The sequence below is a fragment of the Notothenia rossii genome (genome assembly GCF_949606895.1).
Source record: "Notothenia rossii genome assembly, chromosome: 6".
Taxonomy (NCBI): Eukaryota; Metazoa; Chordata; class Actinopteri; order Perciformes; family Nototheniidae; genus Notothenia; species Notothenia rossii.
Genome location: NC_136909.1, coordinates 26608229 through 26633689, shown reverse-complemented (window position 1 = coordinate 26633689; position 25461 = coordinate 26608229). Strand labels below are relative to the sequence as shown.

Below are 25461 nucleotides of genomic sequence, written 5' to 3'. Positions count from 1 at the left end.
ATACAATACAATAATTGTGTGTGTGTGTGTGTGTGTGTGTGTGTGTGTGTGTGTGTGTGTGTGTGTGTGTGTGTGTGTGTGGGTGTGTGTGTGGGTGTGTGTGTGTGTGTGTGTGTGTGTGTGTGTGTGTGTGTGTGTGTGTGTGTGTGCGTGCGTGCGGAGAGACACTAGCCTCATCCCAATATCCCTCCTCGACTCCTCCTTTCCCTCACTCGCGTCCCTTCCTTGCATCTTAGCTCCGCCTCCGTAAGATGCGAGTGAGAGACACGAGGAGGTGACGCGAGGACAGAGGAGTCCTCAGGTATTAATTGGGATGTCCTCGTTCACTCAAACGTCACTCTTACACGACGTCTGTTAATGATGACATGCGCACAGCTGTATCCCCTCTCATCGGGCTTAACTGAATAACCCCTTAGAACCGGCCCATTTCTGGTTAAATATTTATTTAAATGAATTAATCTTTCTCTTGTTAGTCAAGGAATTCAATGTTTGATGGTTGGTCCTGCTTTTGTGTTCCGTTTTGGTGTAAAATTTAGCCTACATTTAAATAAAAATATAATTATAGTAATGTGAAGCCTTTTAGAAATGAATTGCACATAATAATTCCCATGGAGCTGTGAGCACTTATGTGACGCTTTTCCACTCACCTTCCAGTTGTCGGTTTTCCTCTGTTGAAATCGACCAGCTGTGAAGGTGGGGGCGGGGCTTTTATACGCGAGTAGTGAAAACACTTCCACGTAGTCTGCTCGCGTGTAATCCTCCCTTTCGTCTCCTCCCTCACCCCTCCTCGACTCCTCCGTGTGCATTTCAGCTATTGGGACGTCCTTCAAAATGGCGTGTCTTGATCGATTTCCGGGTCAAGTCCCGGAGGAGGGGAAGAGAGGAGTCGAGGAGGGGTATTGGGATGAGGCTACTGTGATGGATCGTTGGAGCTATTTGTAACTCAAGGCATATGCTCGAGCGGGAGCTGCCTGGACGCTGCAATCATGTTGCGCGCACTATCTGTGAGTGTGCTGACTTTTCGTACAATGTCCCACTGTCTGGCTACCTGCATAAAGTCAAGTGCTCGGCGCAGTTGTCGGCGAAATGTCGCTCCTCTGTTTTCATTTAAACAGCTCCTTATATCCGTTAGTGCAGCTAGCTAGCACCAGATGCTAAAAACAACAATACACGTAAGGTCTCTCTCTCGCTCGTGCCACACATTAAGGCTGCAACAAACGATTAATTTGATAATAGATTAATCTATCGATTAATGAAACGATTAATCGACTATTCGGACTATTATGCCTTGCACAATTTCTCAAACGCTCTGATTTAGCCATCAACTTTTAGATTTAGCTTGAGGTTGTTTTAGGCATGTGGAAACTAACAATGAAGACAATAAAGATGAATACTTGATTCAAAAATACATATATTATTAAATTAACTAAACACATTTTGAACAAAATTAACATTGCTTTTTATTTAAATTAAATAAATAATATTTCAAATCAAAAGAAACAACAGTGTTTTAACAAATCGTATTAAATGATGTGAAAACAGAACTGTAAACAGAATAGCTGAAACGTTAACAAAATAAATAACTCAGTTACCTCTAATCATTAACCCATGTTTGTATAAAGTAGTTAACTCCGTGTGTTGCTGCTAGCATACATAACGGTCAAATTGACGGTCTTTTATTCATCCATTGGTTGGTTTTGTGGCACATTTGTACCGAAGGAGTGGCAGACCGGGGTGGTGGTTCCCCTTTTCAAAAAGGGGGATCAGAGGGCGTGTGCCAATTACAGAGGCATCACACTACTCAGCCTCCCCGGGAAAGATTACTCTAAGGTACTCGAAAGGAGGGTCAGGCCGATTGTCGAACCTCAGATTGAGGAGGAACAATGCGGATTCCGTCCTGGTCGTGGAACGACGGATCAGCTTTTTACTCTCGCAAGGATCCTAGAGGGGGCCTGGGAGTATGCTTATCCGGTCTACATGTGTTTTGTAGACTTGGAGGAGGCGTATGACCGAGTTCCCAGGGAGTTACTGTGGGAGGTGCTGCAGGAGTATGGGGTGAGGGGGTCTCTACTCAGGGCCATCCAATCTCTGTACTCCCAAAGCGAGAGCTGTGTCCGGGTCCTCGGCAGTAAGTCGGACATTTCCGGTGAGGGTTGGCCTCCGCCAGGGCTGCGCTTTGTCAACAATCCTGTTTGTAATATACATGGATCGGATTTCGAGGTGTAGTCGTGGGGGAGGGGGTCTGCAGTTCGGTGGACTAAGGATTGCACCACTGCTTTTTGCAGATGATGTGGTTCTGATGGCTTCATCGGTCTGCGACCTTCAGCACTCACTGGATCGGTTCGAAACCGAGTGTGCAGCGGCTGGGATGAGGATCAGCACCTCCAAATCTGAGGCCATGGTTCTCAGCAGGAAACCGATGGACTGTCCACTCCAAATAGGGAATGAGTCCTTACCCCAAGTGAAGGAGTTCAAGTATCTCGGGGTCTTGTTCTCGAGTGAGGGAACAATGGAGCGTGAGATGGGGCGGAGAATCGGAGCAGCGGGAGCGGTACTGCAGTCGCTTTACCGCACCGTTGTGACGAAAAGAGAGCTGAGCCAGAAGGCAAAGCTCTCTGTCTACCGCGCCATTTTCGTTCCTACCCTCACCTATGGTCATGAAGGATGGGTCATGACCCAAAGAACGAGATCGCGGATACAAGCGGCCGAGATGGGTTTTCTCCGCAGGGTGGCTGGTGTCTAACTTAGGGATAAGGTGAAAAGTTCAGTCATCCGGGAGGGACTCGGAGTTGAAGCGCTCCTCCTTCGCGTCGAAAGAAGCCAGTTGAGGTGGTTCGGGCACCTAGTTAGGATGCCACCTGGGCGCCTCCCTAGGGAGGTGTTCCAGGCACGTCCAGCTGGGAAGAGACCGAGGGGTAGAGCTAGAAACAGGTGGAGGGATTATATCTCTTCGCTGGCCTGGGAGTGCCTTGGGATCCCCCAGTCAGAGCTGGTTGATGTGGCCAGGGAAAATAAAGTTTGGGGCTCTCTGCTTGAACTGCTACCCCCGCGACCCGACCACGGATAAACGGGAGAAGATGGATGGATGGATTTGTAACGCTGTGCCAACTTGGGCAAGCACGCAGGCAAACTTGAGTGCACACAGGGTGGAGAGGTTGAGCGATGGAGAGAAAGGGAGAGAGAGAGATTGAGTGAGGCCTGCTTGCGCACAGAGCAGGAGTTTGTGAGAGAGCCGGCTTGAGAGTAAATTTCTCTTCAAAATATAATTGATTGCCAGCTGACATGCTTGCTCGATGGTAACGTAACTGATTTCTTCTAATGTGCCTGCATCTGGCGCTAAGTTGCCATATTCCTTTCGTGAACCACTAACCTAGCAAGAGTAAACTAACTGACAGGCTGCTGTGCCGCATCTCACTCAAAAACCCACACGACTCAACCCAGCGAAAAACCAGTCTTGCGCGCAGCCTTTCATTCAGAATTTCCTAGTAAAAAAAAATGATATTAAACTAATACAAAAATAAATATTAGGACAAAGCCCTACAAATAAAAACAATAAACATTATAATAAAACAATAAAAATGTGGTATTCAGCCCTGATTAAAACAGCGGCCATGACGCCGGGTCTGCGAAAATACATCATAGACGCATTTATTTGTCTTTTTGTATATTAGAAATGAGTTGGCGACACTAAGACTGCGATATAATGTTTTTGTAGCAACAATACATGACATATATTTTTAAAATGTCTCCAGTACCGATAAAAAGACCAATAACGTTGGAGCTTAACGGCGCGTACAACACACGATCCTCCCGATGGCCAGTCAGGGCCTGCGGGTGAGCGTGGAAGTGTGGTCTGCCACAAGCGGGCGGCAGGAGCGGGGCTGTCAGCAGCAGCTTGTAGATGGTATTTTAAACTCGATGCACTCTGAAACTACGGGCCGGCAAAGGACAAAAAATACACATGCGTTAATCGCGTTAAAATAATTAGTGGCGTTAAAAAAATGTTGTTGCGTTAACGCGTTAAGTTCACAGCCCTAGTAGTAATACATTAACTATTTTAGTTCATACACTGTGACATTAGCTAGTCATGTTAGCTTGTAATATATAGAGCAGAGCTAACTTGCAAATTAGCCAAACGTTAGCGGTTAGCCGTTTATGCTATGCTAGCTGTTGGCTACTGAACATTAACAAACTGGATTCCGCTGTAAGAAAGTTGTGAAACTCTACATTAAAGTTGGCGAAAACACTGTGACACCCCGCTGCATGTTGATGTGTAATTCTCCCGTGTTGGAGACGAGAGGGTGGCATGGCAGCACTGCAATAAGCTGTAAACTAACGTTAGCAGCTAAAGTTAGCAACCACCTGTTAAGCCCGGTTTACCGGGCGCAACATCTTGCAAGAAACAGCATCTCATCTAACCTATTAAAGATGCATACCCACTTAACGGGAAGAAACTCAGCAAACTAGAAGAAGAAACGTAACCTTAAATACAAAATAAAACATTCACAAACTAAGGATTATCTAAATATATGTTTAACTCCATTACAGTTGCAGGACTCACCAGATCTCAAGTCTTTTGTTCTTTGTTGATGCTCATATTTATTATTATTATTTATATTTAACGTGTAGATGTAAAACGATCCAAATATAAATCCATAAACTCCTGCAGCAGACATACAGACAGCTGTAGCTCCACAGGAGACCCGCTCAAACTGATGTGGATGTTTCAAATGTGAAAGACAGGTGCGGACAGTGCTCATTGGCAGGTTTCTTTGATGACGTTTATATTAACCAATCAGGAATGTTGTGGACTCATTCCAACCCTGCCTGACTTATCTGCCGTTGTCACGATCTTGGTGTTATGTCAAGGTTTTAGTTTTGTCTGTCTGGTAATGAGTTTTGTTTTGCTCTTCTGTTCTACCTGTCTCTTGTTTTCCTTCCTGTGTTTTTCCTCCTGTGTCTGATTGTCTCATTGTGTTCACCTGTTGCCCTTGTGTTTCTGCCTCCCTTGCCCAGCTGTGTCTCGTCCTGTGATTACCCCTCTTTGTATTTAGTCTTTTCTTCCCCTGTGTGCCTTGTCGGTTCATTGTTTTTCCTGTCTCCCTCCATGTTGGTCAAGATCGTTTTTGGTATTGTATCTTCCTCGTGTTACATATGTGTTTCATGCCATGTTATTTATGTTCATCATAATCTGCATTTGGGTCCTACCTTTTGCCGAACCTTAACAGAATGAACCGACCAACTATAGACCCAGCAGATTTTTTTCTTGACATAGATCTGTTTGATCTAGAGTACACTCTTCGGTGTCTTCATGCTGAGTGGAGTAGAACCTCGGCTAGAAGGGACTATTACCTCATTCACACCAACGCAACTCTTGTTAAGTTTCTCCATCGTTGTGTACAAACTGGATAAAACGCGGGCTTTTTGTTGTTGTTCAGGAGTTAATCCTGTCTCTTCCCCCGCCTCGACGTAAGCGTGATGTATGCGGTGCTTTTGCTCTGGCCGTACAATTTTGGTGCTTGAAACGAACCGGATTCCGGAGCTAAGAAGCTGCTCCGCTGCGGTGTGAACACGAAAACCCGGTGCTTTTCAAGCTCCAGCTCTGAACCGGCCCTGAAACACCGTTGGTGTGAATGAGGTAAAAGAGGCTGTCCTCAAAAAAGCACAAATGGAGGTGGACAACGTGCCACGGTTGAGTTTTTCGCGTAGCCCTGAGTGCCAATCTCCATTCTCTGACCCTTTCTTGGGTTCCCGTCTGACATTTGGAGGTCCATGGAGCCTCCAAAAGACCTCTAATAGTTGCAAGGCCAGCCCGTGCTCCAGTACCGGCCCACACAGCCATGGATCCGTGCTCCAGTACCGGCCCACACAGCCATGGTTCCGTGTTCCAGTACCGGCCCACACAGCCATGGTTCCGGTTCCAGTACCGGTCCACACAGCCATGGTCACGGCTTCAGTTCCGGTCCCAGTACCCATGGTCCCAGCTCTGGTCCCAGCAGCCATGGTTCCGGCTCCAGTACCGGCCCCAGCAGCCATGGTCCCGATTCCAGTTTCGGCTCCAGTACGGGCTCTCCGGCCGACGCCAACTCCCCATGTCCTGTCGGCGTACCGGCCGACTCCAGCACCTCGTCTCCTGTTGGCTCTTCGGCCGATGCCGGCTCCCCGTGTCCTGTCGGCGTCCCGGCCGACGCAAGCCCCCCGTGTCCTGTCGGCATACCGGCCTACGTCAGCCCCCTGTGTCCTGTCGGCGTACCGGCCGACCCCAGCTCCCCGTGTCTGGTCGACTATCCGGCCGACGCCAGCTCCCCGTGTCCTGCCGGCGTACCGGCCGACTCCAGCTCCCCGTCTCCGGTTGGCTCTCCGGCCGACGCCAACCCCCCGTGTCATAATAGACGCAAGGCTAGGAGGCCAGGCCGTGCTCCAGTACCTGCCCACACAGCCATGGATCTGTGCTCCAATACCGGCCCACACAGCCATGGTTCCGTTTCCAGTACCAGTCCACACAGCCATGGTTCCGTGCTCCAGTACCGTCTTACACAGCCAGGGGCGGACTGGGACACAAATTCAGCCCGGGACGTTCAGACGCACCGGCTCTCGCACCGGCCCGCCGGGCCGCCGCCCACGCATGCGGGCCACCCTTTTATCTACTATGCTCATATACTGTATACTGTGGACCATAGATTAAGGCAACAAACAAGATTTAATATAATTATTTTTATATAATATATATAATAATAAACCCATCTTTATCATTCTTAATGTATTTATCTTTATATTTAGTTCATCTTTGAATTAACATGGCGATAGGCCTACTGGGAGCCAACAGGCTTGCATGACAGCATTTTCATATGACATAAATGAACATTTTTGACCGAACAAATCAAATATTAGTTAAAATGAAACCATAAATTCAAAATAGATACACAGCATTTAGTCAAATTTGCTTTATAATGTCTATTATTGTTCTTACATTTATACCAGGTATATCAGGGAAAGACATTTAGCCTATAGGATTTAGACTACTTTTTATCATTCCTAAAATTTGCCTTATAACATTAACATACATCAATGTTAAATATATACATAAATATATAAATCCTACAGAAAAGGAGAGATATCATAGAATGAGACAGAAATTACATTACAATAATGCAAGCATATGAAACAGCGTTTAACATTTAAAGTAGAGATTTCGGCTCAATGAATGAAAAAATCAAAAATGAATTATACATTCAAACCTTAATGAATCTTCAATTATATACAGTTACAAAATGACTCAACATTTTTTCTAGTGTGCAACTATGCTCTCATTCACACTTCCGTTAGCGCACTCAAGACAGTCACAGGAACAGAATTCAGTGCATGGCAATCCAGCTGCAAAACAAGGACATTTCTTCTGTTGACTGCATTTTTTGTCCTTGCAGTAGAGATTTGTTAAATCTCGCACTTTTTGCGGTGCTGCCGCTTTTTCATACATCACTGGTTGCATGACTCCCTCCATCAACCTCCAAACTTTCCCCACAGGACTCCAAAGCACTGTTTTTTTTTGGTGACTGTGGCACCAAACAGCAGTTTGGTACATGGCTCTTAGTACGTGTTGCCTAAATGAATCTTCAGTCGGGGGAAGTTGAGAGGCAGGCATGTCTGAGGTGGATGCCAGTACATACCTCAACTCATCCAGGCTTGTACACTGTTGCCCTTTCTGATTCTTCTTCTGGCCATACAAAATGAGTGCATAATGTCGGGCCATAGGTAATGAGTCCGCCAGGTTTCCTGTCAAACCAAAGTGACTTAGACCGTTCAGCTCATCCACATGCTTCTGCATTTTTGTGAAAGCAGTTGATTTTCCAATTTTGAAAAAGCTGCTCGTTGTATCACACCCTGTCAGTGCATGGCAAGCTGGGAGGCACTGGCATAAGGCTTTCCCTAGCTTTTCACAGATCATTTTGATGGGCACAAACCTCTCTTTGCCTGTTTTGCCTTTGTGCATCAGGACTAAAGCTGAGCCAAACATGCTGCAACTTGCATAATACAACAGTAACACAAGGACATCGGTATCATCGCATTTGATGATAACTCTTTTGTATGTCTTTGCAAGGTGGATGGCATCTAGCACTATTCTGGTGTCTGCCTCTTCTTGGTCGCTCATCAAATCCACTAAGCTCTCCACCCTGTCCTTTGGATGGTTTTGGTTTCTTCTGTATCTTCAAAACCTCCAGCCAAGATTATCGTCTGATCCTCTGTGAGTCTACATGGACCAGAATGGGTTATGTAATTGGAAACAAAAGCAGAAAGCAAAGCCTTGTTTCCACTGCGACTCAAATACCTCCTGTAATTTGGCACTTTAGACCCTGAGATCACATGTGTTGGTCCTGCATCTCCAACTGCTCCACGTCTTTGTCTCTTTTGTTGCTTAATGGAGTTTGGGTGGTCATATCGGTCAAAAACCATGGCAACACAACAGATCTTTCCCTCTCCTGATAGAAATGAAAATATTCTTTTGAGCACATGTTCCGCAAGGTCGTTGAATGTTTGGAAACCTGATTCATTCAGACTCTGACTTAATGCCATACCATCTATGATGTATGCAGATGGTCCTCTTACATCAGGTTAGTGGTATTCACTTGGCACAATTGACTCTAATTTTTTTGCTAGGTCAGCCTTCAAGGTTTTTCTCATTCTGCCATCATCATAGAACAAAGCAGGTGGTACAGCAGCTAACTCATGAGACAACACATTTTCCATGGACACATCTCTTTGGCTTGAAACGGCTAAAAGTCTCCTGAAAAGGACCTCTGAGTCCATGTGATTCTGTCCAGACTTCTTTTTGGATAGTGGTGCTTTCATATCTGCAAAAGTGACTGAGCATTTTCTTTTCTCTGGTTCCCAGAAACTCTTTGTTCTTGTGTCCTGTGCAAGGCGCTGCTCTATGAACAGTTGACTTTGTTATTGAGCATCTTTAAGGAAGCAGGACAAACCTTTTGTCACCTTCACAGAGGCAACTTGACCAGTGACAATGTTAACAAGCTCTGCAGGAACACTATCAAGATCAAAGAGGTTTTGGTTTTGTTCGACAATTTACATGATTTTTCTTATGTCTGTCTCATCTCGATCAGTTCTAGAAGATCCATGCTCTTTGGGGTTTGTGGGCCTTGGTCAGTTTTGCCACAAAGATCTTTCATTGCATCCACATACTCTGTTGTCACATGCCGTGTCATCAACCATCTTGTGAGAGCCCCTTTCTTTAATGTGAGACCAATAACTCCACCTTCACTCTTGCCCTCACGGTTGACTGTTTGCTCCAGTGCCTGGTCAGTTGCAACACAGTTGAAGCTCCGCTCGTCAGCCCGCCGTGCCACAAATCCACCTCCTAGCAAGAAATTGTATGACTCTGGTTGCTGTTGCTGAAGTGTTCTCATTTCCTCAAGATAAATAGGTACATACTTGGAATAGTTGTTTCTTCCAGCAGCCCTAAACCACGTTAAAACTTCCACCATACAGTTCAAGTGAAGTTGAAAGTCTGCATCTCTCTCTGCGCGCAGCATTCTCAACAGCAGGTCAACTCCTTGCATGAATGTGAACCAATAAGCAAAGTTGGGGGATTGCTTACTTCCTGCTGCTGAAAAAATGTGAACTGACTTCATTATTCCATCAATGTGTTGATCTTCTATTTCTTTGACAATTTGTTGTGCTGATGCCCTGTTTTTGGCATGGAATGAATGTTGTACATCCATCAGCTGTTCCAACCTGGAGATTAATGACTCCTGTCCTTGTTGTTCTGTCCAAGACATCATTGCTTTCCAAAAGAGTCGAAAGAAAGCTTCTTGGATTATTTTCAAGCTTCGAACGCCTCTTGAAAGCTGTTTGCCGACTTCCGGTCCGGCACAGAGATGGAAGCTTAGAACAACACGCTCCCGTCCTAAAATATCTAAAAACACTGTCCGAACAACGCAATCCAACTCTTTGAGTGCATTTAAGTCAACGGGGAAATATCGAACTAACGAAAAATGTCCAGAAAAGGAAAGAGAAATACAACACAAAGTAAAAAGCTTGACGAGGAAGAAATCGATCAGCTGTCTCAAGTCAGCAACAGCATGGATGATGACACGCAGCCAGATGATGCAGTTCCCAGCGGGGAAGCTCATATGAGTTTAATTCTAAAAGAGCTGCGAGACTTTAGAAAAGACTCCTGCCAACAACTCAGCGGAATAAAGGAAGACATCAATAAAATTAACAAAAGAATGGAGGAAGCAGAGGAACAAATTGACGCAGCTGAGACCAGGATCCAGTCATGGGAAGAGGTGGTATCTGGCCTAGTGAAGCTACAGGTACAGACAGAGACTAAACTGACGGACCTAGAGGAACGAACACGCCGCGAGAATGTAAGGATTTACGGAGTAGAGGAAAGAGCAGAAGCCATGTCGACATCGGTGATCGCATTTGTGGAAAAGCTACTCATTAAAGGCCTGGAACTGACCCCCTCTACGCTACAGATTGAGAGGGCGCACCGTGCGCTCGGCCCCAAACCTCCGGCCGAGGCCTCACCGAGATCTCTGTTGGTGAAATTTTCAAGTTTTAAAATGAAAGAAGACGTAATCAAAAAAGCCTGGCAGAAAAAGGGTTTTTATTTCAAAGAAAAAAAGGTCAACGTGGACCATGATTACGCACCTGAATTGCAGAGAAGGAGGAGGCAGTATGCGGAAGCCAAAGCGGCACTTAAGGAAAGAAACATAAGATTCCAGAGCCCATTCCCGGCCAGATTAAAAGTATTTTATGATGATAATCCAGTGGTCTAAAACTCGGCTGAGGAGGCAACAGCAGACATGGTGAAGAGAGGGATAACAGTGACTGTCCTAAAAAATGCGAGCTCACTACTGGACCAGATTAACCGGCTGACCTGGGAACCCAGCAGAAAGCGAGGAGGTCAACTGCCCCCGAGCTCCAAGCAACTTTACAAGGAACGGCTACGAAGCTTCGGCATCGGGATATCTGATAAGTAGCCTATGTTTCATAAACGCCCTCTTTAATGGATACTCCTTTCTGAAAATCTTGGTTAAAAAGAAACAAGAACAATACGGCTATTTTGAGGCAAATGACTCTGAGACTATTATTTTTTCTCTTTTTTCCTTGCCTTTACTGCTATTATTTTTCTCCCTACCCAAAGGTTGAGATCAAATTGAATAGAAGGCTTATATCAAGGGCACATGTGAGCCACATTTTGGGTCGGATTGCTACTCTCTGTATTCTATGGACCATTGTATCAGCTTAAGGGATGAAGAGGGCCCCCTTCCATCACTAAGAGGAAGAGACTTTCCCTCCACACTACAACACTCCAAGGCCCAATATGTGGCCTTAAACCTGGAAGTCAATGTCACTTATGTTTGTGGATATTACTTTGTTATACTTTTTTTGGTTATAGTTTTGGATTTTATTAATGTTATATATACAACAGGGGATGCGAGAAATGATTTAAATGTAGGAACTCATGGATTTAAAATAAAGGCAAATAATCACCATGCAAAGTAAAGGGTCAATTATAGTAATTACATACAATGTGAATGGTCTGGGAAATCCAATTAAAAGGAATAAAGTAATGTCAAAATGAAAAAGAGTTGGAGCAGAAATAGCCCTCCTGCAGGAGACTCATCTAACAGAACAGGAACACCAAAAACTTAAAAAGTGGAACTTCAGTCCATATTCATCCTCTTACAGAAAGGGATCCAGGAGGGGCGTAACAATCTTAATCTCCGGTAAATAAAATTTCGAATGCACATATGAAAAAAAGGACCAAGATGGGAGATATGTACTTATTCAGGGAAATTTGGAGGGTACTTTAGTTACCCTCCTGAATGTATATGCCCCCCCGGGATCTGAATGGTCATTTTACAAACACATTTTTGAAATAATAACATTGGAGGCCCAATGAATTCTAATTTGTGGGGGAGATTTCAATGTTAGACTTAACCCAACTTTAGATACATCAAAAACCCTTTCCTCAGGAGGAAAAAAAATCACCATGAACATTAAATTGATTTTGGGAGACCTAGGACTCTCGGATGTATGGCGAGACCTAAATCCGTCTACGAAAGATTTTACCTTTTACTCACACCCACACTCAGTATATTCAAGGCTTGATTATCTGTTTATGTATCAGAAAGATTTTTATAGGGTTCAAAATTGCAGTATAGGGACCATGGACTCATCGGACCATGCTCCGGTCTCCATGGCATTAAATCTAGGACTAGAAAGGAAAAGGACAATCTGGAGACTGAACACAGGAATTCTTAACCAAATTAGGCCTCAAATAAGGACCGATATAAAAGATTATCTGAACGACAATGATAATGGAGAAGTGTCCCCAATAATCCTGTGGGATGCATGCAAAGCTGTCCTAAGAGGAAAAATAATTGGATATTCCTCAAACATAAATAAGCAAAGAATAGAGAAAACAAATCAGCTTCAAACAGAACTAAAACATCTAGAAAATATACATAAGAAAACTCTAAATACAAAAACTAAAATGGAAATAGATTAAAAAAAGAATTAACTCCATGAAATCCTCTCAAACAACATAAAAAAAAAAAAGATCTTTCTAAAACAAAGTTATTATGAGGTAGGAGGTAAATCAGCAAAACTATTGGCTTATAAACTAAAAAAACAACAGGTAGAAAACACAATTTATAAAATAAAAGACCCTGAAACAAGTATTATACATAGCAATTTAGAAGACATACACCAAACTTTTGTCTGTTTCTATAAAAACCTATACTCACAGCCTAAAATAGATAAAACCAACATCAGGAGTTTCCTTGATTTGATAACTTTCCCTAAAGTGAGGGATGAGCAAAATCATAAATTAATTATAGAAATTACGGGAAAAGAAGTAGAAAAGGCAATCGCTGACTTAAAACCCAATAAAGCCGCAGGCCCAGATGGTTTCCCTTCTGAATGGTACAGGGAAATGAAGGATCTACTGATCCCAACAATGAGGGATGCTTTTAACCACGTGCTTCAGACAGGCATAGCCCCCCCTTCATGGGGGGAAGCAGTAATTTCCCTGATACCGAAGGAAGGGAAAGAAAAATGTGACTGTGGAAGCTATCGTCCAATAAGTGTGCTAAACCAGGACTATAAGATCTTTACCCACATTTTGGCAAAAAGACTCGAAGAAATCCTCCCTCAGATAATAAATCTAGATCAGACAGGATTTATCAAACAACGGCAAACTCAAGATAATATCCGCAGAACTGTACATATAGTTGAACATATATTCAAAAACAAACTCCAGGCAGTACTTTTGAGCCTCGATGCAGAAAAAGCCTTCGATCGAGTTAATTGGAAATTCCTATACCAAGTTCACTGAAAAGTTTGGCTTTCACAAGATCTTTATTAATACGGTTCAAGCACTGTACGACAACCCTTATGCAAGAATACAAATAAACGGAGCCATATCAAATTCTTTCTACCTTGAGAGAGGGACACGACAGGGATGTCCAATTAGCCCTCTGCTATTCGCAATTTATGTCGAAGCTCTGAGTTTGGGGGTTACTCAAAATAACAATATTACCGGTGTAGAAGTATATGGTCAAGAACATAAATTATCATTATTTGCTGATGATATATTAATATACCTGTCAAACCCAGATTAATCATTCTTGAGTTTACTGACTTTTTTGGATACGTATAGTTCTGTCTCAGGGTACAAACTCAATATAACAAAAACCCAAATACTGAGCTTTAATTACAAGCCAAGCCAACATATAAACTCACTCATTGATCTTAATTGGGATCTGAACCACTTAAAATATCTGGGAGTAAGCATCTCTAAAGATTCAGAGGAATTGTATACATTACATTTCAACCCTCTAAGTCAGAAAATAAAAGAAGACATAAATAGATGGAACTTGATCCCAGTGCTGAGCTTTGAATCTCGAATAGAATCAGTGAAAATTAACATCCTACCTAGACTCTTATACCTTTTCCAGAATCTACCAATTGAAATCACAGACAAGCAGTTTAACAAATGGGATAAAACCAAATCTTGATTTGGCAAGGGAAGAAACCAAGGATTAGATTCTGTACTCTTCAACTAGCAAAAAACAAGGGAGGAGTAGCGCTCCCCTGCTTGAAGGACTACTATATATCAGCCCAATTAAGAAGCTTGTTCTGCTGGTGCAAGCCAGACTACAGAGCTAGATGGAAAGAAATTGAGAATAATGTATCAGGAGGAGTTCCCATCGAGGCAAGGTTAGGGGATAAAAGACATGTTAAAAACTTACTGGAAAAAGATAACCGCTGGATAAACCTCTCTTTAAAATTATGGTTAAGGGTCCTTACCAGGAGTGACTTGCTGGAGGAAATGAAGATATTAAGATGGTGCTCACATGATCTTGATTTCACCCCGAGCAAGCTGGATAAAACATTTAAAGATTGGGCCAAACATGGCCTTACTTCATATTGCACATTTTTCAGCAAAGGAACCATGTTTGATTTTCAAACACTAAAAAAACGATATGGATTGAATAACGGTGATTTTTTTAGATTTCTACAGGTACGCCATTACTTAAATAGTTCCCTGTCAGACAGCCAGAAGGCCCTTGAAAACCCTTTATTAATAGTTTTCACCAGTTTTTGCCAATTTTACCAAGCTCTTCAAGATATTAAAAAGGAAAATACTTTATATATAAACCACAAATGGAAAAACGAAACCAAAAAAACCATCCCTGACGAAGTCTGGACAAATTACTGTACTTTTCAATGGAAGATCTCGAGCTCAGGCACCCACAGAATGTTTAGTTGGAAGATGCTGAGTAGGTACTTTTTCAGCCCTGCTCAGTCATCACATCATCTAGGGCCCCCCAGCTGCTGGAGGAAATGTGGTTCTCAGCTAGCACATCACTACCATTTGTTTTGGGCTTGCCCTTTAATAGTAACTTTTTGGGAAAAGATTCATAATCGAAATTGAAATAATACTACAGGAAAAAATCCCTTTAAACTGGGACGAATTTCTATTTGGCCTCATACATTCAATCCAACTCCAAAACAAAACCATTATTTGGAATTCTTACTGTTGCAGCAAAAAAAGCAATAACTACAAAATGGCTCAAAGCAGATATCCCTTCTCTTGACAACTGGTACGACAAAATCCATGAAATCTATGTTATTCAAAGAATCACCTTCTCAATGAGGCTTCAGGAAAACACATTTGAAGAAATATGGAAAAAGTGGAGAATTTACATATCCCAAAGACGACCATCCCTTGTTTGACTGTTTCTATACACCGATTGAATGTATATGTATAGATATGTATGTATGGTCCCATGTATGTGTATTGAATGTATATATGTATGTTGATATGTATGCATATGTACATGTGTAGACATTTGCTATTTCAAACAACCCCTATGTACTTTTTCGTTTTTATTTTACTTTGATTAATTTCATTTGTCACTTTCGGGTCTCTAACAATGTATGATTTGAAAAACTGTACTTGTACTATAATGTGACCCCAAATAAATAAAGAATACCAAAAAAAGAAAGCTGTTTGCCTTGGAGCATTTGTCGAGCAGTGTTCTCACCATATACATCAGACTCAATCAAAATGGAGAGCAGTCCACCATCTCCATAGAGCTTGCCAATGCTTGCAAGATATGCCATAGTAATATGCATGCCTCCCAATCGCATTGTTACCTTTCCATGAAGAGAAGATGGTTTGCTCCACATGATCTCCTGGGCTTTGCTATAAATTGCAAGGTCTGCAGTTACGAGAATATGCTTTTGCCCCAGTTTTGCAGAGAGTTGTGTCAGACGAATCAGTGCTGTATAGATAGTGGAATAATCAGTTGGTGGAGCTCTTATGAAAGGCATGTATCGAACAGCAACGACTGGAGGTGACTTGTTTTTGATGAATGCATTAAATGATCCGGGCCAGCTTCCAAAGTGTGTCCCTCTTTCCAGCTGCAGTGGAGATGTCAGTTTTTGCATTCAGAAGTTAAGATGGCTCTTGTATGGCTTGTGGCTCTGGTCTGACGGTTGGTTTTGAGTATCTATACATTAAGTACAAATTATTAACTTGTATCATCATACATCAACAAAAGAAATAATTATAATGTATGATACTTCATTGACTAGACATTGAAAACACAACGGTCAACATGTTCATCCTACCTGTGAAGCTCTTCTCCATCTACATCATAGTTGTTCAAGGCAGAAAGGGTCTCCTGTTGAATCCTGGCAAGACGTTGTGGTTCTGTTGTGGTCTGGTCGCCTGTATATACGTAACTGTGGCCATTGAATGAGTGGTGTGCTTTCCAGTAAGAGTCTCCTCATTTTGATCAAAATGGTCTATTGCGGCATCAATCATTCCATGGTCCAAGATTCCAGAGAGGCCAGTGGGTATGTAGATGTCTTTGTTCCTTGTGATTTCATCAGCAGAGACAGATGTTAGAAACTGTCTAACTTCATTGTATGAAACACAGTGGCCCACAGCATTTAACTCATTAACGAGTGCCTTGCTTCCAAATTCATGGTGTATCATGATGGCAAGACCAAGTGTAATGGGGGTGTGAATCTGGCGGCACTGTGCGATGATGTCTTGGCAGATTGAAATTACACAGAGATTTTTCTTTGATGAATGCTCCTAACATGTTTGGACAGTTGTATGTGCATTTGTATCCACACACCATTTCATAAAGTCATAAATAATTGTGGGTACATACTCTTGAGATGAACGGAAAGACAGAAGTTCTTGTGTTCTGAAGTTCTGTGTATGTATTTTGAATTTATGGTTTAATTTTAACTAATGTTTGATTTGTTCAGTCAAAAATGTTCATTTATGTCATATGAAAATGCTGTCATGAAAGCCAGTTGGCTCACAGTAGGCCTATCGCCATGTTAACTCAAAGATTAACTAAATATAAAGATAAATGCATTAAGAATGATAAAGATGGGTTTATTATTATATATATTATATAAAGATAATTATATTAAATTGTTACTATTACATGTTAGACGCTTTTATCCAAAGCGACTTACATACTCAATACTGTGGGCAATCCCCACAGGAGCAATTTGGGGTGAAGTGTCTTGCCCAGGGACACAACAACATGCTGACTGCAGTGGAGTTCGAACCTGTGCCCCGCTGATCCGAACACCAACGCACTTAACCCACTACACCACACGCTTCCTTGTTTGTTGCCTTAATGGCTTAATCTATGCTCTGTGTCCTTTCGTTCATCCATTTACACCTATAGGGCCCATTCTATTTGTCATTTTAAGGGCTTGCTGCACGAGCAACCTGTTAGGGGCTGGTGACAGAAGAGGTTACCAGCCCCTAATGGTCAAATAACCAACTTTTATCATAAGATAACACTGTTGTGTATCAGTGTTTGATTGTATATTTTACAAAGATGGACAAAGGTATTGGTACAAAATGTGCTTTAATGTATGCTTTGCCTCACCCTGAACATATAAACCAAAGTTGGTGACATTCTGATCCTTATTTCCAGATATACACCTGATAAGGTTGACATGGCCCCCTTCAGAGGAGCCTACATTTTCACTATTTTCGGTTATGGGAAGGTTCCATACATCAACCAAATGTTTTTATTTTGCAGTAAAATATTTGTATACAACAATCCGTTTCATATATTACAGATAGTAATGAAAAAACATGGTTGTGCTTTGTTCTACCTCGGGTAGGGGTATCTCGATAACTAAAGCCTTTTTTGGGGGTTTGTTCCTATACTATTAGTAGGCGGAGTCGGCTACTAACGGCTCGACAGTGACGTCAGAGTTCAACTCCCGCCTTCTCCAAATAAGGGCAAAGAGGCGGAGCCGAGGCGGGACCTGCTGCCACCGAGCTGAAAGTTCCAGAGCCAGCTGAAGCTACCAAGCTAAGCTAACATGCTCCCCATCTGCACACTGCCGTGGCATTTTATGTTTCTAAGATAAGCGGACATGAAACTATTCAGCAAAACTATAAATAATAATCTAAGTTATTGAGTTTTTAGCATAATACTTCAGAATCTTAAAATCCCTTAACGTTTGTATGCAATTGTAATAAATTCAACACTGGAATAAAGCAAATATTAATGTTTGCATGACATTACTTATTTATATTTTGATATCACTTAACTATACATTTAAGTCAAGCTAAGGTACATGTGATGGTAGCTAGTTATTGCTCTTACCTGTGAGGCCTCCTCCAAACAGCATAATAACCAGACTGTATCATTAAAACTAAGTACCAGTTATAGATCCTTGACTTTAGACAAACAATTCAAAAGACAACATGTATTTAAAGACAAATCTTTATTTGAATGTGCCTCTTAACCTGATATATTAGTTATACAGTAATAGTATTGAAAATCTAAAAAAACTGAGCAACTCAACAGTCAACTTTATGTTTTTTATTGTCTAAGCATTTGTTATTTTCATTTTCCCCCTCTCATATTCAGTGTGGACAGATTGAGACAGCGTGGTGTCCAGAAAACTGCAGAGACTTCAGGGAGAAACCTCCGTGTGATGGACGTCCTGTCTGTTGGTTTGGCCCGGAGAAGACTGATGGAGGAGCCCATGCTGGGCAAAGCTGATACCAACTGCACAGGCCTAGTCTGTCACTTTATTTGACTAAATGTGTTTACTTATACATTTAATAGTTTTACACCTTCTGTCCATATGTGCTTTTTATTTAAAACATGTTTGATTAAGTTTTGGTTTACATTTCAATAAATTGTATTTGCACTCCTTTTGTCCATTATTCTTACTGAAAATGTTAGATTACACATTCACATCTGACTGAAGATTGGCCCCATTTATTTGTGACGTTGCAAACTCTGCGGTACAAGGCACAAGTGATGTGAAGCTCATAAAGCGAGGCAAATAGAAATAATTAGCTGATGGAGTGTAGATGTGGAAATAGGTGCATTCGATCAGCAGACTGTTTTTACAATAAAAGTAGTTTCTTAGTGTACTGGTCTTAAAATCTCATAACATCAGCTTTTAATGTTCCTCTTGGATGTTCTTGACCCTCAGAAGGAGAAAATGTCGTTTCTTTCAGGCATGTCCTTTCCTAACAAAAATTACAGGAAACATAAAACATATTATTGCTGAACAAGTGTGTTATTTATGAAAGTGGTGTGTTTGTGTGTAGGGGCTGTAGATATAATTATTTTGTAATTGTAATTTTCTTTTTTTATTTCAACAGTGAGCTACAAAGACAATCAAAGTATGAATGAAAAGTATGAAGTTCATCAACATTGAAATATATGTTATTATCAAAATAATATTTAACTTATCAAAACGTAGTGCAACTGTAGAAGCTTGCTCTGTTGTCTCACTGAAAGAATAACTTTTACCACTTTTTTTGAACAATATTCAGAGATAAATAGTAGCAGTTCTCACTATGTGTTAAATATCTTTGCCTTTAATACATTAAATTAGTAAGCTGACAAAATCATATTGCTTGTTAACATCTAAAATGTAACTTTTTGCACAGAAAAACCCCTCAACTTCACTGGTGTGTAGGTGATCTAGTATTGTTTAATGGAATGTATATCAGTGTATTAAAGTCAATACTTCATTCATTTAAACCAATATCTTTCTTGATTATTTGTACAGTATGAAAAAAAGAGTCTTTGTACCTGAGCTGAAGTTCACTGCTGTGAGGAGTCCAGTTCTGTCTCTCACTCTCTGGTCCAGCCTGTCTGCATCACCTGGACACCTTAAACAAACAGATATATAAAGTCAGTGGCGGCTGGTGGAAAATATTTTTGGTGGGGCTGTTGATATAGTGAGTAAAATATTTTTTTTGGGGAGAAATTACCCCTTAAATTGGGACTTCTGGTGATGTAATGGTCCCATAAAATCGTGGTTCTAGGGCCAGGAACAACCAGGCTGAGTCGGGCTGAGTATGCTAAACTAACTGCGGTCAAGCCAGCCTCCACTCGGGAAAACCTAGTCAAGCCAGCCCTCACGTGATATTGCGGTGCGCGAATATCCTATGCATTACGGTAGAGTAAAAAAAAAAATCATCCCTCTGTGTTTAGATGAGAATAAAACAAAAACTGTCCAGTATCAAAGACTCATTTCACTTCAGGGTGATAGCAGGACATCCCATCTAGTCACTCAGAAAAAAATCAGGACATTCTGATGTAGAGTTTCAAAATAAAAGACCTTTGAAATCTCTATTGTATGAGCTATCATCCCTGTTTTTAGATGAGAATAAAACAAAAACTGTTCAGTATCATAGATCCATCTCACTCAAGGGTGATAGCAGGACACCCCATGTAGTCACTCAGAAAGAATCAGGACATTCTGATGTACAGTTTCAAAATAAAATACCTTTGAAGTCTCATATATGAGCTATCATCCCTGTTTTTAGATGAGAATAAAACAAGAACTGTCCAGTCTCATAGATCCATCTCACTCCAGGGTGATAGCAAGACACCCCATGTAGTCACTCAGAAAAAATCAGGACATTCTGATGTACAGTTTCAAAATAAAAGACCAACCATATTGTAATATCGAAGTAATCATCTTGAAATATGACATTAATAATTGAAATATACACACATCTTATTGTGAGGTTGATTTCACATACACTACTTCGACATTAGCTTGTCTACATACTTGAGCATAGCCAGTTTAAATTAACCTCAGCGATGCATACAGTTCCTACCTACATAATAAAATATTTACAAGTTACAAGGATGAGCTTATTTTATCAACCTCAAACAGAAGCTGTTTGTTCAACAGTATTATCCCACTTTGCGATTAACACTTGTCTATTTCGTTTTAACCTTTATAAATATAGTCTATGATTTTAACTTGGAGGCTACTATTAGCATCGTTAGCACTGATGTAGCTACCACTCGCTTACACGCTAACCCAAGCCTTAACATTAATTACGTAGCTGATTAAAATCATTAACACATAAATAAGTACTCGAATTTCACTTACCGCAAAACCGCATTCATGCACCGTCTGTTCCAACCGCAGAGCGAATCACAATAGTCCGATATATAAGCATGAAGAACAAACAAACACGGCAGGGGGCAAGTTGTGTTCCCTGGATGAGCTGAACAGGCAGAGTGCCTGTAGCTTCACGGAGCAGCTACCATAGAGACAAGAAGCAAACAGCAGCAGTCACATCACAGAGCACTCAATGTGACAACGCCCTAATTTATGCAAAAACTTTAAGACATATTAAAATTAAAATTTCTGACAGAAAGGGCCCAGATTCATCCCAACCAAAGTGTCCACTACCTTTCTCACAACTCTCACAGAGTCGAAAGCCATGCAAGAGCAATTCACAAGAAGACCAGTACTGATCAGGAACCAGAGAACAAATGTTTAAAATGGGGAGTTCCATGATTTCTTAAAGTAAAAAAATATACACAAGGTCCCGCACCGGTTTACAGAGATGGGAGGAGTACTCATCGTGTACTTCAGTTCGGTAAAAGTAGAAGTACAAGAGTGTAGGAATATTCTGTTACAAGTTAAAGTCCTGCATTCAAAGGTTACTCAAGTAAAAGTATAAAAGTAAAAGCACTTATTGTGCAGATTTCCCCTTAGAGAATAATATATATTATATATTTTAATAATAGTTTTTGATGCATTAAAGTGTTAGTCAAAGCTGGTAAAGGTGCAGCTAGTTTTAATCACTTTGTTTTCTGCAGGGTAGATTGTGAATTAAATTTACTCCAGGTGTTACTAAAGTCTTATTTAAGTGTTGATTATATTTCACATCATAATTCCAAGTCTGTAAAATAACTAAAGTTATAAAATAAATGCAGTGCAATAAAAGTATATGATTAGTCTCTGAATTAGTAGAAGTAAGTTCTGAGTAGAAGTAAAAACTAGGAAATAATGGAAATACTATAAATAAATACATTAAACTAAATAATGCAGAGTGTTGTTACGGACTAAGTACATTTAGGAGTCTATATACATGTAAATAGAATAAGATATACAAGAACAGAATGTTAAATTAAATATACAGTACAATTCAATAAAATACTGTTTATTGTAGGAATAACTACAAATGTGACACTTGTGAGAAAAGGTTCACCCAAAAGTCAAACAAAAGTGGTTCAATGCAACTCACTGAACAAGAGTTGGAACATGTTGTTTATGTTATTGTTTCCCTTGTTCGTCTCAGTATTGAGTATGAAAGTCGGTTTGGATAAAAGCGTCTAAAAAGTAAAATGAAATACTGTTTATTGTAGGAATAACTACAAATTTGACACTTGCGAGAAAAGTTTCACCTAAAAGTCAAACAATAGTGATTCATGCAACTCATTGAACAAGTGTTGGGGAACATGTTATTGTTTCCCTTGTTAGTTATTGTGGGAGATTTGGACAATGTATTTTTGAATGTTAATCCAGTAGGTGGTGGTAATGTAACTTTATCAGTGCAGACCCCCTCCCTAAACCAACGAAGAAGAACATACCACCGGAAGTTGTGTAGTTTATGCCAACGACAAAAGTTGGTTTGGCTTATTTTCTCTCTTCATACATCCATATATTCACACAGTAGAAATGGCTGCTGTTGAGAAACTGAGAAGTGTTATCAACGAGCGACTAGCTGCAGCTGCCGATGAAATATTTGGAGTTTTTGCTCAAGCTTTATCAGTATACGAGGAGGAGATTTATCGTCAGCGCAGATTATTGCATACCGTCTTGAAGCCTCAGATAAAGCTGCACAGAACAGGTGTGTAACAAACAATGAAATACTTTATTATTTCCTATCAAGTTCTTACACATTATCAAGCAATCTGAATGTGATTCATTATGGTTGAAGCCTCTCGTTAGCTATATTTTGTGAGGGTGTACTCTCAAATGTATTATTCTTCTAGTATATTTATCCATATCTAGTGTAATATTGAGGAGGGACTTATTCTTCCATTAAGTATTTCCATGTTCTGCTAATTTCTGCATGAGATATTTAATTATTATATATATTCAAGAAATCAGCTGTAAATAAACAATAAAATAGAATAGAAGTACGACTTGACCAGTTAAGACATTACATGCTGAATTGATTGCTAAATACTGCATCCTATTGTGTTGATAGAACCACATTCTGTTTATTAATTCATGATCAGATCTCAAACAACAAACACACAGTACAGCGGTTAAAATACACATTGTTAAAACATGTTATATATATATATTTTAAAGTGGGTGGCTGCATGCTTTTTAAATAAACTCTGTTTATGCTTTATGCATTTCTGTAGTCTTGTTTGTTGTTGTCTTGATTTTGTGATATTGATCTTAACACCATTGCCCAGCATTGAATGCAATTTGCTTCCCTAACCCCACACTAACAGTACTTTGTTTATTTTCTGTCCCTCCAGAGCTCCCTCAGCAACATGTCTGTATTGAGGATGAGGTTCTCACTGACCAGCAGCTCTGTAGTCAGGAAAGGAACTCCAGTCTGGACCAAGAGGATCCAGAGCCTCCACAGATTAAAGAGGAACAGGAGGAACTTTGCACCAGTCAGGAGGAAGAGCAGCTTGAACTAAAGCAGGAGACTGATGTCTTCATGGTGACTCTTACTGATGAGGAAAGTGTGCACAGCGTTCAGAATTGTGCAAAAGAGTCTGTAGGCAAACCTCAGATAAAGCTGCATAGAACAGGTGTGTAACAAACAATAAAATACTTTCTTATTCTGTGTGACTGGCGAAGCCACACACAGTATAGTGTTCAACATACTTATCTCATCTTATTCTCCTTCTTCCGCCACAAATGTTGTCATGCTACTCGTCCGGCAGCGTTGACACTAAACACACAAAAAATACATCAAAATATTTCGGAATAACCGAGATCGGGTTGCTATGTCTTTTATAAGAGATTCGCCTAGCCGTTTTCACGCATATTCGCTGAAAACTGCGATCATTTGCTAATTAATTAATAATTAATGGAAAATCCATTTGAACAGAGCTCAGAAACACTCCTTTGACCCCATACAGATTCCGCATACTTTAACGTAGTAACAATAATTCCAAGTTTAAATGGTTCTTGGGACTATGGGCTTTATTAGACTATTTGGATATTTTTGATAGCTAGTACGGTTCTCACGTAGTCGCAGCTTACCTTTTGTGGACATTTCACACTGTTTCACATTTTATAATGGGTGTGTATCGCCGCGTCCACACGGCGGCGTGCGTTGAAGCTAACCGTCGGGCGTGTCTGAAACTCAACCAACAACATGAATCTCCCGCCCCGGACACACAAGCACGCGGTTTGATTGGCTAAAGCTTGTACTGGCATATGATTTGATTGGCTGACGCTTCCTTCAAAGGTTCAAAAGTTTAACATTGCTAAACTTTTGAAGCGAGCAATGCGAAGCGACGGAAAAACAATGCAGTTCGGCAAAGCGAGACGTCACCCCATTCAAAGTGAATGGGAGAAGCGTTGAAGCTTCAATGCACGCCGCCGTGTGGAAGGGCCGAATGGGAAAGCTCGTTAAGACTTAGAGTGGTGACATCACGACTAAAGGGGAGAGGAGCTGGAAAATATTCAGAGTTTTTTTTCCAACTATTGCTCGGCTGGCCACAATTTTCACTCTTCTCACTTTGGTGATCACAATGTAGGGATATTTGTCCCGGCTGCACCGATATGCTCATTTAATCAAATGGACTTGCACATATAGCAAACACGAGATTCCTTAGGTGTTCATCTGGTATCCTAAATGCTCTGGGTTGGAGATGTAGCTGATTGGAGTTACAGTTTTTTACTTAGAAGTGATAATGCAACACAATATTGTCACTACATTCTCTGACAGGCTGTCTCTCGTTCACTGGCAGGGCGTTGCCGTGGAAACACTTTGATCTTTGAACACACCTGTCGGTGGTTAACTAAATCCAGTGGTAACTTAAAGATGTTCAGGAACGATGCAGGAATGTGGTACTAGAATCCAAAAATGTAATAGATAAACAGTTAAAATAGTCAGCTAAAAGTGAGCTAAAATTAATGGATATTCTTTGTTGTACCTTAACAATACAACTAATGCTAATTCACATTCAGATCCCAAACAACAGATCAAAAATACTGTGGCGGGAATTTCTTTATCAAATGTGGATAGAGAATCAAAACATTCAGCTTTCTTTGTCGTATTTTATTTCATTCATTTTTATTGAAGGTCATACTGTTGGTGCACATAGAGTGTAGCTAACAACATTCAGATAAGGAATGTTCCCAAGCTTATCTAAGATGTTTGAAAAATAGTAAATATAGATACACATTAGCAAATAAGAATCACACAATGATATTATTAAAGTAAGTAAATGAGTATAATATTTTCTATTAAAAATACACAAAGCACAGCAGTTAAAATACACATTGTTAGAATATGTTGTAGTTTAAAAAGTTGGTGGCCTAATGTTTTTATTTTTATTTCGTAACATTGATTTATACATTTTAAGCATAATGCATTTATATAGTCTTGTTTGTTGT

At 40.8% G+C, this 25461-nt stretch overlaps 1 protein-coding gene and 1 long non-coding RNA gene across 2 annotated transcripts in view; one reads left to right on the top strand and one right to left on the bottom strand.

Annotated features, from left to right (window-relative positions):
• Window positions 1-18595: 18595 nt before the first annotated feature.
• On the bottom strand, window positions 18596-21610 carry LOC307042398. The gene is made up of 4 exons (XR_013809102.1): window positions 21268-21610; window positions 20962-21115; window positions 19644-19723; window positions 18596-19072 (listed from the first exon to the last, which is right to left on the bottom strand). It is a non-coding gene; the product is annotated as an uncharacterized lncRNA (long non-coding RNA).
• A 391-nt stretch (window positions 21611-22001) lies between these two features.
• Window positions 22002-25461, top strand: part of LOC307042397 (uncharacterized protein) — a 58313-nt gene continuing 54853 nt past the window's right edge. The window contains exons 1-2 of the mRNA XM_079686260.1: window positions 22002-22714; window positions 23361-23642. Of these exons, the coding sequence (XP_079542386.1) occupies window positions 22543-22714; window positions 23361-23642 (454 nt within the window). The 5' untranslated portion in view covers window positions 22002-22542. The remainder of the gene's footprint in view (window positions 22715-23360; window positions 23643-25461) is intronic.